The sequence below is a fragment of the Salmo salar genome, chromosome ssa14 (genome assembly GCF_905237065.1).
Source record: "Salmo salar chromosome ssa14, Ssal_v3.1, whole genome shotgun sequence".
Taxonomy (NCBI): domain Eukaryota; kingdom Metazoa; phylum Chordata; class Actinopteri; order Salmoniformes; family Salmonidae; genus Salmo; species Salmo salar.
The window spans coordinates 45045705-45063832 of NC_059455.1; the positions used below are offsets into that span (position 1 = coordinate 45045705).

An 18128-nucleotide genomic window follows, 5' to 3' on the forward strand; every position below is an offset into this window, starting at 1 on the left:
ACTGACCATTTCGAATCCCACCGCACCTTCTCCGCTATGCAATCTGGTTTAAGAACTGGTCATGGGTGCACCTCAGCCACGCTCAAGGTCCTCTTAACCGCCATCGATAAGAAACAATACTGTGCAGCCGTATTCATTGACCTGGCCAAGACTTTCGACTCTGTCAATCACCACATCCTCATTGGCAGACTCAATAGCCTTGCTTTCTCAAATGATTGCCTCGCCTGGTTCACCAACTACTTCTCAGAGTTCAGTGTGTCAAATCGGAGGGCCTGTTGTCCGTGAGTTTCTGATCCACCTCTACGCAGACGACACCATTCTGTATACTTCTGGCCCTTCTTTGGACACTGTGTTAACTAGCCTCCAGATGAGCTTCAATGCCATACAACTCTCCTTCCGTGGCCTCCAACTGCTCTTAAATGCAAGTAAAACTAAATGCATGCTCTTCAACCGAACGCTGCCTGCACCTGCCCGCCCGTCCAGCATCACTACTCTGGACGGTTCTGACTTAGAATATGTGGACAACTATAAATACCTAGGTGTCTGGTTAGACTGTAAACTCCTTCCAGACTCACATCAAACATCTCCAAGCCAAAGTTAAATCTAGAATTGGCTTCCTATTTCGCAACAAAGCATTTTTCACTCATGCTGCCAAACATACCCTCGTAAAACTGACCATCCTACCGATCCTCGACTTCGGCGACATCATTTACAAAATAGCCTCCAATACCCTACTCAACAAATTGGATGCAGTCTATCACCGTTCTGTCACCAAAGCCCCATATATTACCCACCACTGCGACCTGTACGTTCTCGTTGGCTGGCCCTCGCTTCATACTCGTCGCCAAACCCACTGGCTCCAGGTCATCTACAAGACCCTGCGAGGTAAAGTTCGCCCTTATCTCAGCTCGCTGGTCACCATAGCAGCACCCACCTTTAGCACGCGCTCCAGTAGGTATATCTCTCTGGTCACCCCCAAAGCCAATTCCTCCTTCGGCTGCCTCTCCTTCCAGTTCTCTGCTGCCAATGACTGGAACGAACTACAAAAATCTCTACAACTGGAAACACTTATCTCCCTCACTAGCTTTAAGCACCAGCTGTCAGAGCAGCTAACAGATTACTGCACCTGTACATAGCCCATCTATAATTTAGCCCAAACAACTACCTCTTCCCCTACTGTATTTATTTTGCTCCTTTGCACCCCATTATTTATATTTCTACTTTGCACTTTCTTCCACTGCAAATCTACCATTCCAGTGTTTTACTTGCTATATTGTATTTACTTCGCCACCGTGGCCTTTCTTTCCTTTACCTCCCTTATCTCACCTCATTTGCTCACTTTGTATATACACTTATTTTTCTACTATATTATTGACAGTAGGTTTGTTTTACTCCATGTGTAACTCTGTGTTGTTTGTGTCAAACTGCTTTGCTTTATCTTGGCCAGGTCGCAATTGTAAATGAGAACTTGTTCTCAACTTGCCTACCTGGTAAAATAAAGGTGAAATATAAATAAAATATATCCGTGTTGTCCAGTGATCTGTCTGTAACTACCGTGTGTGTGTGTGTGTGTGTGTGCGTGTGTGTTCCCCAGTGATGCGGACCCAGGGCAGCTTAAGGTTGATCCTGAACACCAAGCTGTGGCCCCAGATGCAGGTGGACAAGGCCAGCGAGAAGAGTGTCCGCGTCACTGCCATGGACACAGAGGACCAGGGGGTCAAAGTGTTCCTAATATCGGTACAGTACCATCCCCTAGTCTGCATCAGGCATACGGCACCATCCCCTAGTCTGCATCAGGCATACGGCACCATCCCCTAGTCTGCATCAGGCATACGGCACCATCCCCTAGTCTGCATCAGGCATACGGCACCATCCCCTAGTCTGCATCACGCATACGGCACCATCCCCTAGTCTGCATCAGGCATACGGCACCATCCCCTAGTCTGCATCAGGCATACGGCACCATCCCCTAGTCTGCATCAGGCATACGGCACCATCCCCTAGTCTGCATCACGCATACGGCACCATCCCCTAGTCTGCATCAGGCATACGGCACCATCCCCTAGTCTGCATCAGGCATACGGCACCATCCCCTAGTCTGCATCAGGCATACGGCACCATCCCCTAGTCTGCATCACGCATACGGCACCATCCCCTAGTCTGCATCAGGCATACGGCACCATCCCCTAGTCTGCATCAGGCATACGGCACCATCCCCTAGTCTGCATCAGGCATACGGCACCATCCCCTAGTCTGCATCAGGCATACGGCACCATCCCCTAGTCTGCATCAGGCATACGGCACCATCCCCTAGTCTGCATCTGGCATACGGCACCATCCCCTAGTCTGCATCAGGCATACGGCACCATCCCCTAGTCTGCATCAGGCATACGGCACCATCCCCTAGTCTGCATCAGGCATACGGCACCATCCCCTAGTCTGCATCAGGCATACGGCACCATCCCCTAGTCTGCATCAGGCATACGGCACCATCCCCTAGTCTGCATCAGGCATACGGCACCATCCCCTAGTCTGCATCAGGCATACGGCACCATCCCCTAGTCTGCATCAGGCATACGGCACCATCCCCTAGTCTGCATCAGGCATACGGCACCATCCCCTAGTCTGCATCAGGCATACGGCGCCATCCCCTAGTCTGCATCAGGCATACGGCGCCATCCCCTAGTCTGCATCACGCATACGGCGCCATCCTTTGTAATGGGCGTGGCCAATGATGCAGTTTGAGGCCCTATTGGCTGCCGAGACGATATTGCTGTTTTTACAGCAAATTTCCTGCAATTCTACACATTTTGCCATGGCTTATGCTGTGTTCTTACGCTGCGGTGTCTGAGTGACTCAAACATAACAAAATCAATGGGAGCCCCACCCCCCCATGCCATGACATTCTCCCTGACTGTCTAGTTTTTATTTCAGCGCTTGTTAGATCTCAAAGATGATCTTGCTACATTATCTTTTCTACATACTTTTATATCTGGTTTTAGTCATTTAAGTTTACACTGAAAACTTTTTACCATCTGGGAAAAGGTAAATAAAACAATTGAAGAATAGAACTGCGTCACTGCTAAATGCATATAGAGGGGAACAATGGTGTCTGTCGAGATGGTGTTTATCTCTTGTCTTTGTGGATCCTCATGGATCTGGCCTTAAATCTCCACCCGGCACAGCCGGAAGAGGACCCCTCAGAGCCAGGTTCCTCTCTAGGTTTCTTCCTAGGTTCCTGCCTTTTTCTAGGAAGTTCCTAGCCACTGTTCTTCTGCGTTGCTCACTCTTTGGGGTTTTAGGCTGGGTAATCAGTAAAGCACTTTGTGATGACTGCTAATGTAAAAAAGGGCTTTATAAAATAAATGGTATTTTAATTTGTTGGTTTCCAGGCCAGTTCTAAGGACACAGGTCAGCTTGCTGCAGCGCTGCACCATCGTATCCTGGCCCTGAAGAGCCGTGCGGACCAGGAGCCCCATGAGGCCCCGGCTACAGACTGCGTCCCTGAGGCTGACCTGCCCCACTCTGAGGGGGACAGCGATGAGGAAGACCAGGTCAACAACTCAGCAGCAGGTCTGTACCTAGCTACCTCTCTAGTGGTATTAGTGGGTGGGTGTGTCATTCAATCACTTTTTGTGAGACTTCAAGGTTCTTCAACTGCCTTTTGTGGTACTTGTGTACTTTTAGTCAGTATGTCTACCCATATCTCTCCAGTCACTATTACTAGTGTGTCCAGTCATCAGACCTGCCAACCTACACGCGTTCTGCGTACCATGCACACAATTTGAGATCAAAGCACGCTCGTACAAAAAACTACCATTAAAATAGGCTTCTAGTTGGCACATTCTGGTGTTTGACTCAACCATCTGAAGTTGGAGCTGAGCCAATCGGAGGACTGGTTTCTTACCTCCAGCTGGATGGCAGCTCCCTGCCCTGCCCCCCGTAGTCATGGTTTCCTCCCTACAGCTGGATGGCAGCTCTCTGTTTGTTGACATCAATGATGTGTGTGGGGGGGAGGGGAGGGTAAGTAAAATGGCAAACTGTTTGCCAAATACATTTTCCAAAATTGTATCTAAGTCAGGCGCACAACCACTTTTTTAATTGTCTCCTTAGCTAAGGCGTCATTACGACGAAGGTAAATAGCTACAGCGTTTAGTCAACTAAAATAACACTTTCTTGCCCGCGCATGCTTTGCTCTCCGCAACGGTAGTTGGCGGGAGCGCATTGACGAGCAAGGAAACGTGTGTGTGATGCTGCGGTAGTTCGCGTCGCTGCGTGGATGGAAACGGACAAGGCAGAGAGAGTTTTTCTGCCAATACCGTCGTTAACGTAACGCTATGTTGGACTGTTAACGATTAGTAGGCCTATGTTAATTAAACAGTTCTTGATCTGTAGGCTGCTAAATAGTGATAATAGTCAGTTCACCAATGACAACAAGGCATGTTGAATACTAGGTAGCCTAGTAGTCAGACCTAACTTGATGGATTATGTCAGGGATGGAGATCTGCAACAAGCTCCTATAGGCCTAGTTCACTTGTTTCATATTCCCACTTAGACTACAGTAAACTAGACTACATCCAGTAATTTAATAATTCCGAATTTTCTCCCCAAACAAAATTAAAGAAGTCAGTTTACATTTTCACTAGACTATCCACATAGACACCTATTCATTAGGAAAATCATTACTCCTAAATTTAACCTAGAAACATTTGAAAGTGTCATTGAGACCACCTCTATTTCATTTAGGATAAAACACAAGACTTCTGTGTTAGCTACATTGTTTGATATAATTTATGACTCTAGGTTTCAGGAAATGGCATTTACTGGTAAAAAAAAATATATATAAAAAAAATCTAAATGCTCCAACTTCCTGAGGGGGAAGTTAACTGTCCCGTTCTGGACCTGCCCAACCCAAGGCCTACATCAGCACCACCTTGTCAGAGAATACTAGGGAGAGCCCTGGGGGTGTATTCAATCGCCCATCTGTTGCAAAAAAAAATCTTAAAACGTAGCAAACGGAATGAAACTGGAAGGGACTTACCTGAATTTGTCCAATAGATTCCCTGTTCTTCATTTTTCAACACATCATTTTTCATTATGAAGCTTACTGGTAGTCCCTAGTCACGTGATGTTTGTTTACCTGCACACGGCGACGAGATACCGGAGCCTTGAGTCACTGAGTGTTTTGCAGTACAGCACATGCCAGGTGATGTAGTTACAGTATGGAATTCACAACTAATGTATTTTATTCCTATTAACTGTCAAATGTGCTAAATGCTCTGCAGTTGCTTTGCTAATTTAGTAGCCAGTTAGCTACCTAGCTAGCTACATTCAAAATCAAGCTTTGCTTGGTAACAGCAGAGAATCCCCTCTTGGATCAAGAGCCTTGCTGTCTAATATTTGTTTTGTGCATGCAGCAAACTGTGAGTAGCATTTTTCAGTTACTTGTATAACTTTACTAGCTGGGATGTCTGTTCTACAAATACTTTATGTTCAGAGACTGTATAAAATGTTCGCACTGCGCTCATTAGCATTTATTTAGCATTTTCTATGGGCTTTTACATGTACTTGTTAGCATTGCTAACCTTCGGATTACAGAGGATCAGTGGGGTTTGAAAATAGAGCTCCTTGTGTTCAGTGCCGGTATAAAGTTATGAAAATCTGGATACCGCCCAAGCCTACAATTCTAGTTTGTCCAGTCGCTGTTCGGCTGCTCTGCAATTTTGCTGTTTCAAAACCAATTTCCTGCAATTCTACACATTTTGCCATGGCTTATGCCTTGTTCTTATGCTATCTAAATGACTCAAACATAACAAAATCAATGGGGACTCATGACATTTTTGGAATTTCAGATTCTCCCTGACTGTAGTTTTTATTTTGGTGATTGCTAGATCTCAAAGATCTTATTTAAAAAAAGATATATAAAATAATATTGCTCCATTCTATTTTCTACATTCTTAATATCTGGTTTTAGTCCTTTTTAAGTTTATGCTGAAAACAATTTACCATCCAGAAAATGATTCCTGTGTGCCACTGATAAATGCATATAGGGCAAACCCTTGACTGTATTATGTTAACAGTGTTCTGTCCTGCAGGTAACTCCGAGGGAGGGGAGACCCAGGCTGCTGGGAACACATAGCATTAGTCACCCTAAAGGACTGCCTGTCAGGATACTGCTGCTGTTTAAGGGGCATTTTACTGCAGGCATCCCCACGGACACCCCACCTTGACCAACATGGGTCCTTCAGACCAGTACTTTTGGATATTTAGAATTCTAGCCCCAGGATTAAAAATTAAAAAAAACTGTGCTGGAGTGTCTCACCCTAACTCGTGCAGTTCATTTTTTTCCTTTGCATTCAAAAAAAGTAAACATCTGGAGTTATTTTTTTTTTCTTCTCAGCTGCAATAAGAAACCACAGCTTTTTGGGGGATGTTTGTGACTTGGCTTCTCATCATATTGATGAGTGTGAGGGTGTTTTCCTCTCTGACATTTTAAGGTATGACAAATGTTTTAAGAATGCAGTTTCTACTATGGGACCTTTCTACTCACCCACACGTCTTGGACCCACCCGACCAGCCCCTGCTCCAGAGGAACTCATGGCTGTCACCGTGTACCGATCTGTCTTATGGTCAGTCATTTGACTGCTCCTTCATCGGGCTCACCATCCCCATCCATCCAGCTCTCACATGTCGAATAGTTTCCGGATATGTCATTTATTTGTGATCATCAATTTCATGAGTTATCTAACAACACCTAATATGCACTGTGTTTCTAATGTCTACGTCTAGTCCGCATCACTCAGTCTTCAAATGATAGCAGTTTCTTATTTCCTATTTAGTAAATAAATGACTAAAACAAATACAACTCTTGTGGGTTAATGCTCCAAGGATAACCAACGGAGTATGTACCAATAATATCTCTTTTCTCCTGAAAGTGTGTACTCGTTCAGTCTGAGCAGGTTCGACCGAAGCCCAGTGAGATACGATACTTCCCACACATCTAAAAGCATTGGATTGGTGGCGTCCATCGTTTTAACCACATTTCCATTCAAATCAGTGGAGAGAAGTGCACACTTTTTGGAGGAAAGGAGAGTTGGGACAAAACCAAGGATTCACCTGGAAAATGTCTCTAAAATTGAGGACTTTGTATCATCTAGTCATTGACCCTGTTATGTATCTCAAGAAAGTAACTCAATCTATCTACATTTTGTATGTCATGGTTTTCATTTCTGACATTTGAGAGTTTTATATTGTGTTGATACAGTATTATTTGTTGTTTGATATTATATAAACATTTTATCCATTTTCAATTCATTTGGAGAGAAAAAAAAATCAACTGGAATGAAGATTTATTTTGTCTGGGGGGGACAAAAATGGGAGTTAATTCAAACAACCGTACTACCCTTGAATGTCATGTACATTTGAATATAGGCCGTGGCTGCAGAATACTTTTCTGGGATCCAAAGATCCCGAAGCGTCTGTGTGTGCGGATGACGTTCTACTATGCTCTGTTATTTAGAATATCATTAAATGATCTTGCAGACATTGATTCATCTTTTAATCTTAACTTTATTAAACAAGCACCATTTGTCTGAATAGGTGTGTTCTCTACGACTAGAGCAGAGAATATGCACAGAAGCAGATCCTGAGAAAGGAGGATCCGCAACCACACCGTTGAATATATTAATTATCCTTTAGTTAGCGATCCACAGCTACTCCGTTGAATATATTATTCTTTAGTAATCGTTCTCAACTCCTCTCTTTACAAAATAAAACATTTTGGACTGACTTATGGAATCTTCATCAAACACTTTCTCCCATATGGCAAAGAGCTGAAATAGGGACAGCAGATTAATGTACCTACAAAAGAAATGACACTCATTCATTCACAATGGGCAGTGGGAAGGAAGCTTGAGAAGTTTCCATTTAATTTGACAAGTTTCTGTTAAACGTTTACTTCAAACTGAAACCTTTTTAGTGACATAATGGGTTCACAGTATGTTATGTGATAGCCAGTGTTGCCAGGTCGAGCTAAAATTTCTAGCACAATGACCACTCAAAACCCACCCACAAGACCTGAAAACTAGCCCACATTTTTGTTCCAGCAGCAAGAGAGGAGTTTGTACATTTATCCAGTAGTTGTCTCCATAATGACAATCAAATATTTATGGTCAATTTGCTTCTCTGCATTAATCCCTTTTATGTGTTCGTCACACCAAATGATTTAATCTGAATTATAAACTGGGTTGTTGGACCCCTGAATGCTGATTTTTTTTTAATTTTTTTTTTTACACCTTTATTTAACTTGGCAAGTCAGTTAAGAACAAACTTATTTTCAATGACAGCCTAGGAACAGTGGGTTAACTGCCTTGTTCAGGGGCAGAACGACAGATTTTTACCTTCTCAGCTCGGGGATTTGATCTTGCAACCTTTCAGTAACTAGTCCAACACTAACCACTAGGCTCCCTGATTCAGCCGTGGTGTATCAGACTGTATACCACGCGTATGACAAACAAAGTTTTTACCGCTCTAATTACGTTGATAACCAGTTTATAATAGCAATAAGGCACCTCGGGGGTTTGTGGTATATTTGTCAATATACCACGGCTAAGGGCTGTATCCAGGCACTCCACGATGCGTTGTGTTTAAGAACAGCCCTTAGCCGTGGTATATTAGCCATGTACCACAACCCCTTGTGCCTTAACTATAGAAGTGATTGATAGTGAATGGTTAAGCCATATATTTTTTCAAGAAAATATTGTGAAATAGTGTTAAGTCACATTGCTCTAAAATAATCGTATTCCTTTAAACTGTAGGCCGTCATTGTAAATAACAATTTGTTCTTAACTGACTTGCCTTGTTAAAGGTTAAATAAATACATTCTTATAAAGAATAACAATCTAAAAGCCCAAACTGTTTGTTTTTTGGCATCTTTTATTTCATAATAAATGTCAATGTGTAGAGATAAGTACTCACCAAAACAGTAGTGCTGGTTTGCTAGTAGCCCTCCATATAGAGCAGGCCTGGGCAATTATTTTCCATGGAGGGCCACATTATAATATATTTTTGCCATCGTGGTCCAGAATCATATTACAGGATTATACATCATGTGTATGACTGTGTTGACAGATATATCTACTGTAAATCACATCCAGATATGCTATTTATTTTATTTTTTTATCATGCACAGAAATAAACCACATCCATGTTCTCCTTTTGGTAGGTATTTTCATTATTAAACAGGCAATGAACTACACAGGGAAAAGTACAGTGGGGGAAAAAAGTATTTAGTCAGCCACCAATTGTGCAAGTTCTCCCACTTAAAAACATGAGAGAGGCCTGTAATTTTCATCATAGGTACACGTCAACTATGACAGACAAAATGAGAAAGAAAATCCAGAAAATCACGTAGGATTTTTAATGAATTTATTTGCAAATTATGGTGGAAAATAAGTATTTGGTCACCTACAAACAAGCAAGATTTCTGGCTCTCACAGACCTGTAACTTCTTCTTTAAGAGGCTCCTCTGTCCTCCACTCGTTACCTGTATTAATGGCACCTGTTTGAACTTGTTATCAGTATAAAAGACACCTGTCCACAACCTCAAACAGTCACACTCCAAACTCCACTATGGCCAAGACCAAAGAGCTGTCAAAGGACACCAGAAACAAAATTGTAGACCTGCACCAGGCTGGGAAGACTGAATCTGCAATAGGTAAGCAGCTTGGTTTGAAGAAATCAACTGTGGGAGCAATTATTAGGAAATGGAAGACATACAAGACCACTGATAATCTCCCTCGATCTGGGGCTCCACGCAAGATCTCACCCCGTGGGGTCAAAATGATCACAAGAACGGTGAGCAAAAATCCCAGAACCACACGGGGGGACCTAGTGAATGACCTGCAGAGAGCTGGGACCAAAGTAACAAAGCCTACCATCAGTAATACACTACGCCACCAGGGACTCAAATCCTGCAGTGCCAGACGTGTCCCCCTGCTTAAGCCAGTACATTTTCAGGCCCGTCTGAAGTTTGCTAGAGAGCATTTGGATGATCCAGAAGAGGATTGGGAGAATGTCATATGGTCAGATGAAACCAAAATAAAACTTTTTGGTAAAAACTCAACTCGTCGTGTTTGGAGGACAAAGAATGCTGAGTTGCATCCAAAGAACACCATACCTACTGTGAAGCATGGGGGTGGAAACATCATGCTTTGGGGCTGTTTTTCTGCAAAGGGACCAGGACGACTGATCCGTGTAAAGGAAAGAATGAATGGGGCCATGTATCGTGAGATTTTGAGTGAAAACCTCCTTCCATCAGCAAGGGCATTGAAGATGAAACGTGGCTGGGTCTTTCAGCATGACAATGATCCCAAACACACCGCCCGGGCAACGAAGGAGTGGCTTCGTAAGAAGCATTTCAAGGTCCTGGAGTGGCCTAGCCAGTCTCCAGATCTCAACCCCATAGAAAATCTTTGGAGGGAGTTGAAAGTCCGTGTTGCCCAGCGACAGCCCCAAAACATCACTGCTCTAGAGGAGATCTGCATGGAGGAATGGGCCAAAATACCAGCAACAGTGTGTGAAAACCTTGTGAAGACTTACAGAAAACGTTTGACCTGTGTCATTGCCAACAAAGGGTATATAACAAAGTATTGAGATACACTTTTGTTATTGACCAAATACTTATTTTCCACCATAATTTGCAAATAAATTCATTAAAAATCCTACAATGTGATTTTCAGGATTTTTCTTCTTCTCATTTTGTCTGTCATTGTTGACGTGTACCTATGATGAAAATTACAGGCCTCTCTTATCTTTTTAAGTGGGAGAACTTGCACAATTGGTGGCTGACTAAATACTTTTTCCCCCCACTGTATACTGTGCATTCAGCACCACGGACAGAACTCTTGTTAACGGGTATGCATAAAAAACAAAGAGCTCAACATTACATTTAAACTACTCAGTGTGCGGAGTGAAGTCTCTGATGGGAATTGACTAGAGCAGTGAAGTCATGTATAGTTTCTGACGTCGCTATGCGCAGGATTGCTGAGAGGTGAGAGTCAATAAGAGATGATCTGTGCCTTGACTTGTTATATTTCATCACTGAAAATGTCTGTTCACATTTATAGGTTGACCCAAACTGTATGTAACAGTATAGCTTCCGTCCCTCTCCTTGCTCCTACCTGGGCTCGAACTAGGAACCCTCTGCACACATCAACAACAGTCACCCACGAAGCATCGTTACCCATCGCTCCACAAAAGCCGTGGCCCTTGCAGAGCAAGGGGAACAACTACTTCAAGGTCTCAGAGCGAGTGACGTCACTGATTGAAACGCTATTAGCGCGCACCACCGCTAACTAGCTAGCCATTTCACATCGGTTACATGTACAAACATCTTCTGAGCATGACTCCTAATCTTTGGAACGTTTTGTTCATCGAGAGATGCGTAGAACCTCGTCAGTGACATTGTTTTGAATAGTTCTCCAATCACTGCATCAGACTGAAGATCGATAAACTCAAGTTGCAGGTCAGTGGGAGCGTTATCCACATTGAAGGTGAAATGAGATGAAACCAACAGCATGTCATTTTCCAACACATTGAAATCCTCAAAACGACAAGAAAACTCACCGTTAAAAGCACACAGCAGCGAAGTATACTTCTTCCACTGGTGATCTGATAGGGAACAGACTAGTAGTGTGGGAAGGTGGGTGAGATTGTTGGCTTCTACTTGGCGGGTCAGGAGGAGTAATTTTCCTTTGACAAGGCTGTACATCTGATGTGCAAAAAGGCTCTTCCCTTGTAGTTTGGAATTCAGTTCCTTCATGAGGGCTACGGTGAAGGCAAAATCAGCCAACCATTCTTTATCTTGCAGTTGAGGGAAATCCACATATTTTCCTTTAATTTGCAAAAACTCTGATCTCCGACTTCAGGTCCCACACCCTTTTAAACACCTTCCCCAAACTCAGCCATCTCACGTTTGTGTGGTAGGGGAGATCTGCATGACCCGACTCTGTCTCTTCCAACAGTGAGACAAACTGCCTGTGGTTTAAAGATTCTGCTCTTATGAAGATTACCCCTTTAGTGACTGTATCCACAACATGGATCATTTTCAGAACACATTTACAGAGCACCTCCTGATGAATAATGCAATGCAAAATAATAATAATGCAAAAATTCTGATCTGGGTTCCGCTCAGCTACTTGATCTTGTATCCTTTTCAAAAGGCCAACGTTTTTTCCTGTCAAGTTTAGGCACCCATCAGTGGTCACACTGGATAACTTTTTAAAACTCAGTCCCAGCTTTGTCACACACTTATTAACCTCCTCCAATAAAGATTTCCCTGTGGTTGTGCTCTTCATTGCCTGCACTGAAGCAAGCTCCTCTGTAATTTCAGTCTGGGGTTCTGGGGTTATGCCTCGTAAGAATATCAACAACTGCGCCTTGTCACGTGCATCACTGCTCTCATCCAGGGCCATGGAGAAATGGGTGAAATCCTTTACCTTGTCTTTCAACTGTTGTTCCATATTCTCTGCAATGTCCTCAACACGCCGTCACTGTTCGTCTTGACAGGGAAACATTTTCAAACAGCTCTTTCTTGTCGGGGCAAAGTATTGCTGCAGAGTCAATTAAACATTATTTAATGAATTCGCCCTAGGCGAATGGCTTGCTATGTTTAGCAATTTTGTGGGACAGTACATAGCTAGCTCTCGCAATTCCGTCGTTTCCTGAATGCAGTTTTGTGAAATGTCCTTGCTGCTTTTGCAACTGAGAAAGCAACTCTTTCGATGCACTTGCCCTCTGCTCAGAAGACGTATTCCTATATTTCTCTGCATGCTTCGTCTGGAAGTGTCGGGACCAGGGGCGAAAATCTGATATCAACTTTGGAGGGGACAATTACATGAAATTTTCTCGAGCAATTCCTGAGGGGGACACCAAAAGTAGTGCTGTAACACATAGCCTACATTGTAATATGGTAAATGTATATTGAGGAACCAAAGAAATAAGGTGTTTGCCGTACTCCTAACTACCGGTACCCAAAACTACACAACTAATCACAACAGCAATACCATTGCCTTTAACAAATCTTAGTTCAGTCACCAGTTTAAGTTGAGAGTGGGGGTATCCATGGCATTTTCCAATTATGTTCCTATTTTACAAGTAAAAAAAATTGAGAACCTTTCATAATGTTGCCAAACAAAGACTCAACAAACTTACCTGAGACTCCCTGTCTCTGCCAGTCTGTCCCTGCATATCTGTCCCCAACTCTGCTGTCTGTGTGCCATCTGTTGCCTGCTCTGCCTAATGACATCATTGTGAAACATTTCCATTAGAATTTCATTTCTTTCTTATGAACATTTTATCAACTAGTCTTTGAGATATTAGGCTACTAGGGTTCTTACTTTGCGTTTTGGTGTACTGAAAAATACTCTGATGTCCGTCTTTTATTTTTCTGACATTTTTCTACCTGGCTGGCTAGCTACACACACACACACAGTGTCTAGGTTATTTACAGTAGGAGATGGGCTTCTATCATCTTATCTTTTATCATTCTATTTGGGCTTCGATCTAAAAGGTAGCTAGCAAATGTGAAACGGATTAAAATGACAAGAGTTGACAGCTGTATGAGTTCACCATTTACACAACATATGCTGCAACCTTTTGTAATTTTAATAGTTTGTTTCATATTGGCAGGCTTCCAACAATAGCTGAATTTGCAAAGCTAGCGAGCACCAATTCAGTTTCAGTGGTGTTTGCTATAATCTTTGCTACCCGGGTTAAATAAAGGTGAAATAAAATAAATAAATTAAAGTTCCCTTGCGACAATTTAGCTTTTGCAACGAGACCATTAAATATATTTAAGACAATGGTAGAAGAGAGTGTAGTTCTGTTCAGTTTGGACTCCAGTTTATCGCTAACCTTATCACAGAGACTTTGAAGCACTAACTTACATCATCTGCATGCTGATCTTGGAATAAATTGACGATAGCAAACATTCCATCTTTGACGAGGCCACATAAATGGAATAGGTACTAGCTAGCTTAATAGTTAATATTTGCGCGCTAGCTCTGCATATTCAGCTAGTGTGTGTGCGCGATTGACTGGATTAACCTCACGTCAGTTACGTTCATTGAGTGCCTTTCAGACAGTGGATACGACCCCTCTGTTACCTTGCCAACTAAGGAACTGGCAGTGGATCAAACCATTGTGAGGCAATGGGTGGGGGGGGGGTCGCAATCTTTTGAAACTTAAAAACGCGCTATTAAGTGTCTATAATCAGCACAATTGCTTTCATTGCGTATTATTAATATTATTTAAATTACATAGTTATGTTTCAGTGATATATTGGGGGGGGACAAATCATATTTTTCCCAGGATGGGGGGGTTGTGTCCCCCCCGTCCCCCCCCAGGATTTCCGCCCCTGGTCGGGACAAGTTGTAGTATTTCAAGACAGGGCTGCTCGCTTTGCACACTAAGCACACAGCTTTCCCTGATACCTCAATAAAGAAATGTTTCGATGTCCACTCTTGCTGGAACACCCTACGTTCACTGTCTGCTTTCCTTTTCTTTGAAATCCTTGGAAAACAAATTTTCCCGTAATTTCTAGCTAGCTACTATTTGTAACTGTGATGTGTGTGTCAGCCTGTCAGTCACTCTCTGTCCTCGTACAGTTGTTATTTATAAGTGCCTTCAAAATGAATGTCCCACAAGCGGTGGGAGTTAAATCATTATACAAAGGCAAGTATTCATTGGGCTTTTAATTTGAATAACAAATACGTTTTTCAAAACTTTACTATCGCAAATTCTTTATGTGATCTGAGCATGATTACGCGGGCCGTATTGAATCAGGTCGCAAGCCGCATACGGCCCCCAGGCTGGCTTTGCCAAGACCTGATCTAGAGGATGAGGTGATCCCAGCACAAGTTGATGCTGCCGCTGCCATTCCCCATATGTTGCTCTACAGAGAGTAGAGGAACAGACAGAGATATAATGAGCGATGAGTTAGATACACGGCGGATGATTGAAGGAGGTGTCTTTGTGTTCTGCTCCCCCCAAAGTGCTGGGTTAGGCCAACCAGGAGCCCCGCTAGCAGGTTGAAGTGCTGGGTTAGACCAACCAGGAGCCCCACTAGCAGGTTGAAGTGCTGGGTTAGACCAACCAGGAGCCCCGCTAGCAGGTTGAAGTGCTGGGTTAGACCAACCAGGAGCCCCACTAGCAGGTTGAAGTGCTGGGTTAGGCCAACCAGGAGCCCCACTAGCAGGTTGAAGTGCTGGGTTAGTCCAACCAGGAGCCCCACTAGCAGGTTGAAGTGCTGGGTTAGACCAACCAGGAGCCCCACTAGCAGGTTGAAGTGCTGGGTTAGACCAACCAGGAGTCCCACTAGCAGGTTGAAGTGCTGGGTTAGACCAACCTGGAGCCCCGCTAGCAGGTTGAAGTGCTGGGTTAGACCAACCAGGAGCCCCGCTAGCAGGTTGAAGTGCTGGGTTAGACCAACCAGGAGCCCCGCTAGCAGGTTGAAGTGCTGGGTTAGACCAACCAGGAGCCCCACTAGCAGGTTGAAGTGCTGGGTTAGACCAACCAGGAGTCCCACTAGCAGGTTGAAGTGCTGGGTTAGACCAACCAGGAGCCCCACTAGCAGGTTGAAGTGCTGGGTTAGACCAACCAGGAGTCCCACTAGCAGGTTGAAGTGCTGGGTTAGTCCAACCAGGAGCCCCACTAGCAGGTTGAAGTGCTGGGTTAGTCCAACCAGGAGCCCCGCTAGCAGGTTGAAGTGCTGGGTTAGACCAACCAGGAGTCCCGCTAGCAGGTTGAAGTGCTGGGTTAGACCAACCAGGAGCCCCGCTAGCAGGTTGAAGTGCTGGGTTAGACCAACCAGGAGCCCCGCTAGCAGGTTGAAGTGCTGGGTTAGACCAACCTGGAGCCCCGCTAGCAGGTTGAAGTGCTGGGTTAGACCAACCAGGAGTCCCACTAGCAGGTTGAAGTGCTGGGTTAGACCAACCAGGAGTCCCACTAGCAGGTTGAAGTGCTGGGTTAGACCAACCAGGAGCCCCACTAGCAGGTTGAAGTGCTGGGTTAGACCAACCAGGAGTCCCACTAGCAGGTTGAAGTGCTGGGTTAGTCCAACCAGGAGTCCCACTAGCAGGTTGAAGTGCTGGGTTAGACCAACCAGGAGCCCCGCTAGCAGGTTGAAGTGCTGGGTTAGACCAACCAGGAGTCCCACTAGCAGGTTGAAGTGCTGGGTTAGACCAACCAGGAGCCCCGCTAGCAGGTTGAAGTGCTGGGTTAGACCAACCAGGAGCCCCGCTAGCAGGTTGAAGTGCTGGGTTAGACCAACCAGGAGTCCCACTAGCAGGTTGAAGTGCTGGGTTAGACCAACCAGGAGCCCCACTAGCAGGTTGAAGTGCTGGGTTAGTCCAACCAGGAGTCCCACTAGCAGGTTGAAGTGCTGGGTTAGACCAACCAGGAGCCCCGCTAGCAGGTTGAAGTGCTGGGTTAGACCAACCAGGAGCCCCGCTAGCAGGTTGAAGTGCTGGGTTAGACCAACCAGGAGCCCCGCTAGCAGGTTGAAGTGCTGGGTTAGACCAACCAGGAGTCCCACTAGCAGGTTGAAGTGCTGGGTTAGACCAACCAGGAGCCCCGCTAGCAGGTTGAAGTGCTGGGTTAGACCAACCAGGAGTCCCACTAGCAGGTTGAAGTGCTGGGTTAGGCTAACCAGAAGCCATTTCTTGGACCTTCGGGGACACTAGGAAAAAAGGGTTCCAGCCAGTGAGAGGCCAAAGGAGGTACATGCTGGTGATCCCCATACAAGTTGGTACTGCTGCCACTTCCTTCTGTTATCTGCCTGTAAAGTCTAACTCCCCGTTACTCACCCTGCTTTTTTCTTGTGTTTGTGTGATTTGAGAGTTTCTTGCCGTTGTATCTTATCACCACACAGTTGCTTCCTGGTAGTGACATCAGTACTTTCAACAATAATCAATGAGTATGACTCATTCCAAATATAATTTATTACTTCCTCATGCGCTGCGGCAGCCCTATAACTGCATTTATGAGCGCTGTGCATTTTGTTCTGTGGACATTGATTACCTTTCTTTGCAATGTCTTCAACAACACATTCCAGGTAATCTACAGTTGCAATGCTGGAGTGGCATGCAATATGTACAGCCACCTGTAAGTCTGATTGTTCTCCTGTGATGCTCTTTATGCATTTTAATTTACCCTGTTCTCTTTCCCAATCTTTGCAATATTTTCGCCCATATTCTGTCCATTTACTTGGCATTCTGACAGTAGAACCGTGGCTAGCCAGTAAACTAGGGTGTGAAATTGGTTCGTTCCTTTGTCCTCATCTCTGCACGTTGCTCCCGCTCTCCTCTGACTTTAACTTTCTGGCAGATGTTACTAGCTAGCTTGCTACATACCCAGAGAGAAAGCACATTGTTCTATCCTCTCTCTGAAACGGTTTGTTGATTATTTCTCAGTTTCTCTCCCTTCCCATGTTGGCTGTAATGATTTGGTAGGACTTTGGGGCGGTCAGGATACAAAGAACCAAATAAAGAAGCATTTTGAGGGAGAGGTTTGTAGCTATGCTGCTGTTCGTTGTTGAATCTCACGTCACTGAGCTGCCTATTGCAGCAGAAGCGCTCTACATACCCTCCGGGTTCGCCCTTCCTTTCCAATGATATATGAAGCTCCTTCCACTCATTCACTCAGCAACAGCATCCTGCCTCACTGCCTGACAGTCAGCAGCAAAAGTGCGCTGCAATGTCCGGTGGGGACGTTTACACCTGGGGCGTATTCATTCCGTCTTGCAACGGAAACGAACGAACGAAACGGGGCGGGACCTGTCTGTATTTGTCCAATAGACACTCTTGTTTTCTTTGCAAAACGTTTTCCGTTTGGAGTAAATGGTTTTTGTTGCAAAACAGACAAAACTTTTTGCAACAGAATCAGCGTAATGAATACACCCCAGGTCCACGTTCAGTTGCCTAACGTTGCAGCTAGAAATGCCATGAATAGAGCCGACATTATCTATGTTTTTATATGTCGGAGAGGCATGTTAGTGATTAGTTAAAATACCAACTTCAAAGACTGTACAGTATTGTTTAGAAAATCTGTGCTAAAATTCTCTCCGAAAT

The 18128-nt window shown here is 44.4% G+C and overlaps 1 protein-coding gene across 18 annotated transcripts in view; it reads left to right on the forward strand.

Annotated features, from left to right (window-relative positions):
- LOC106569622 (ran-binding protein 3) overlaps window positions 1-7549 on the forward strand; it is a 33664-nt gene extending 26115 nt beyond the window's left edge. For all 18 annotated transcript variants that reach the window (XM_045694453.1, XM_014141176.2, XM_045694455.1 and 15 more), the window contains 3 exons: window positions 1595-1737; window positions 3393-3573; window positions 6096-7549. In XM_045694453.1, coding sequence (XP_045550409.1) covers window positions 1595-1737; window positions 3393-3573; window positions 6096-6139 — 368 coding nt within the window. In that variant the 3' untranslated portion in view covers window positions 6140-7549. The remainder of the gene's footprint in view (window positions 1-1594; window positions 1738-3392; window positions 3574-6095) is intronic.
- The last annotated feature ends 10579 nt before the right edge of the window (window positions 7550-18128 follow it).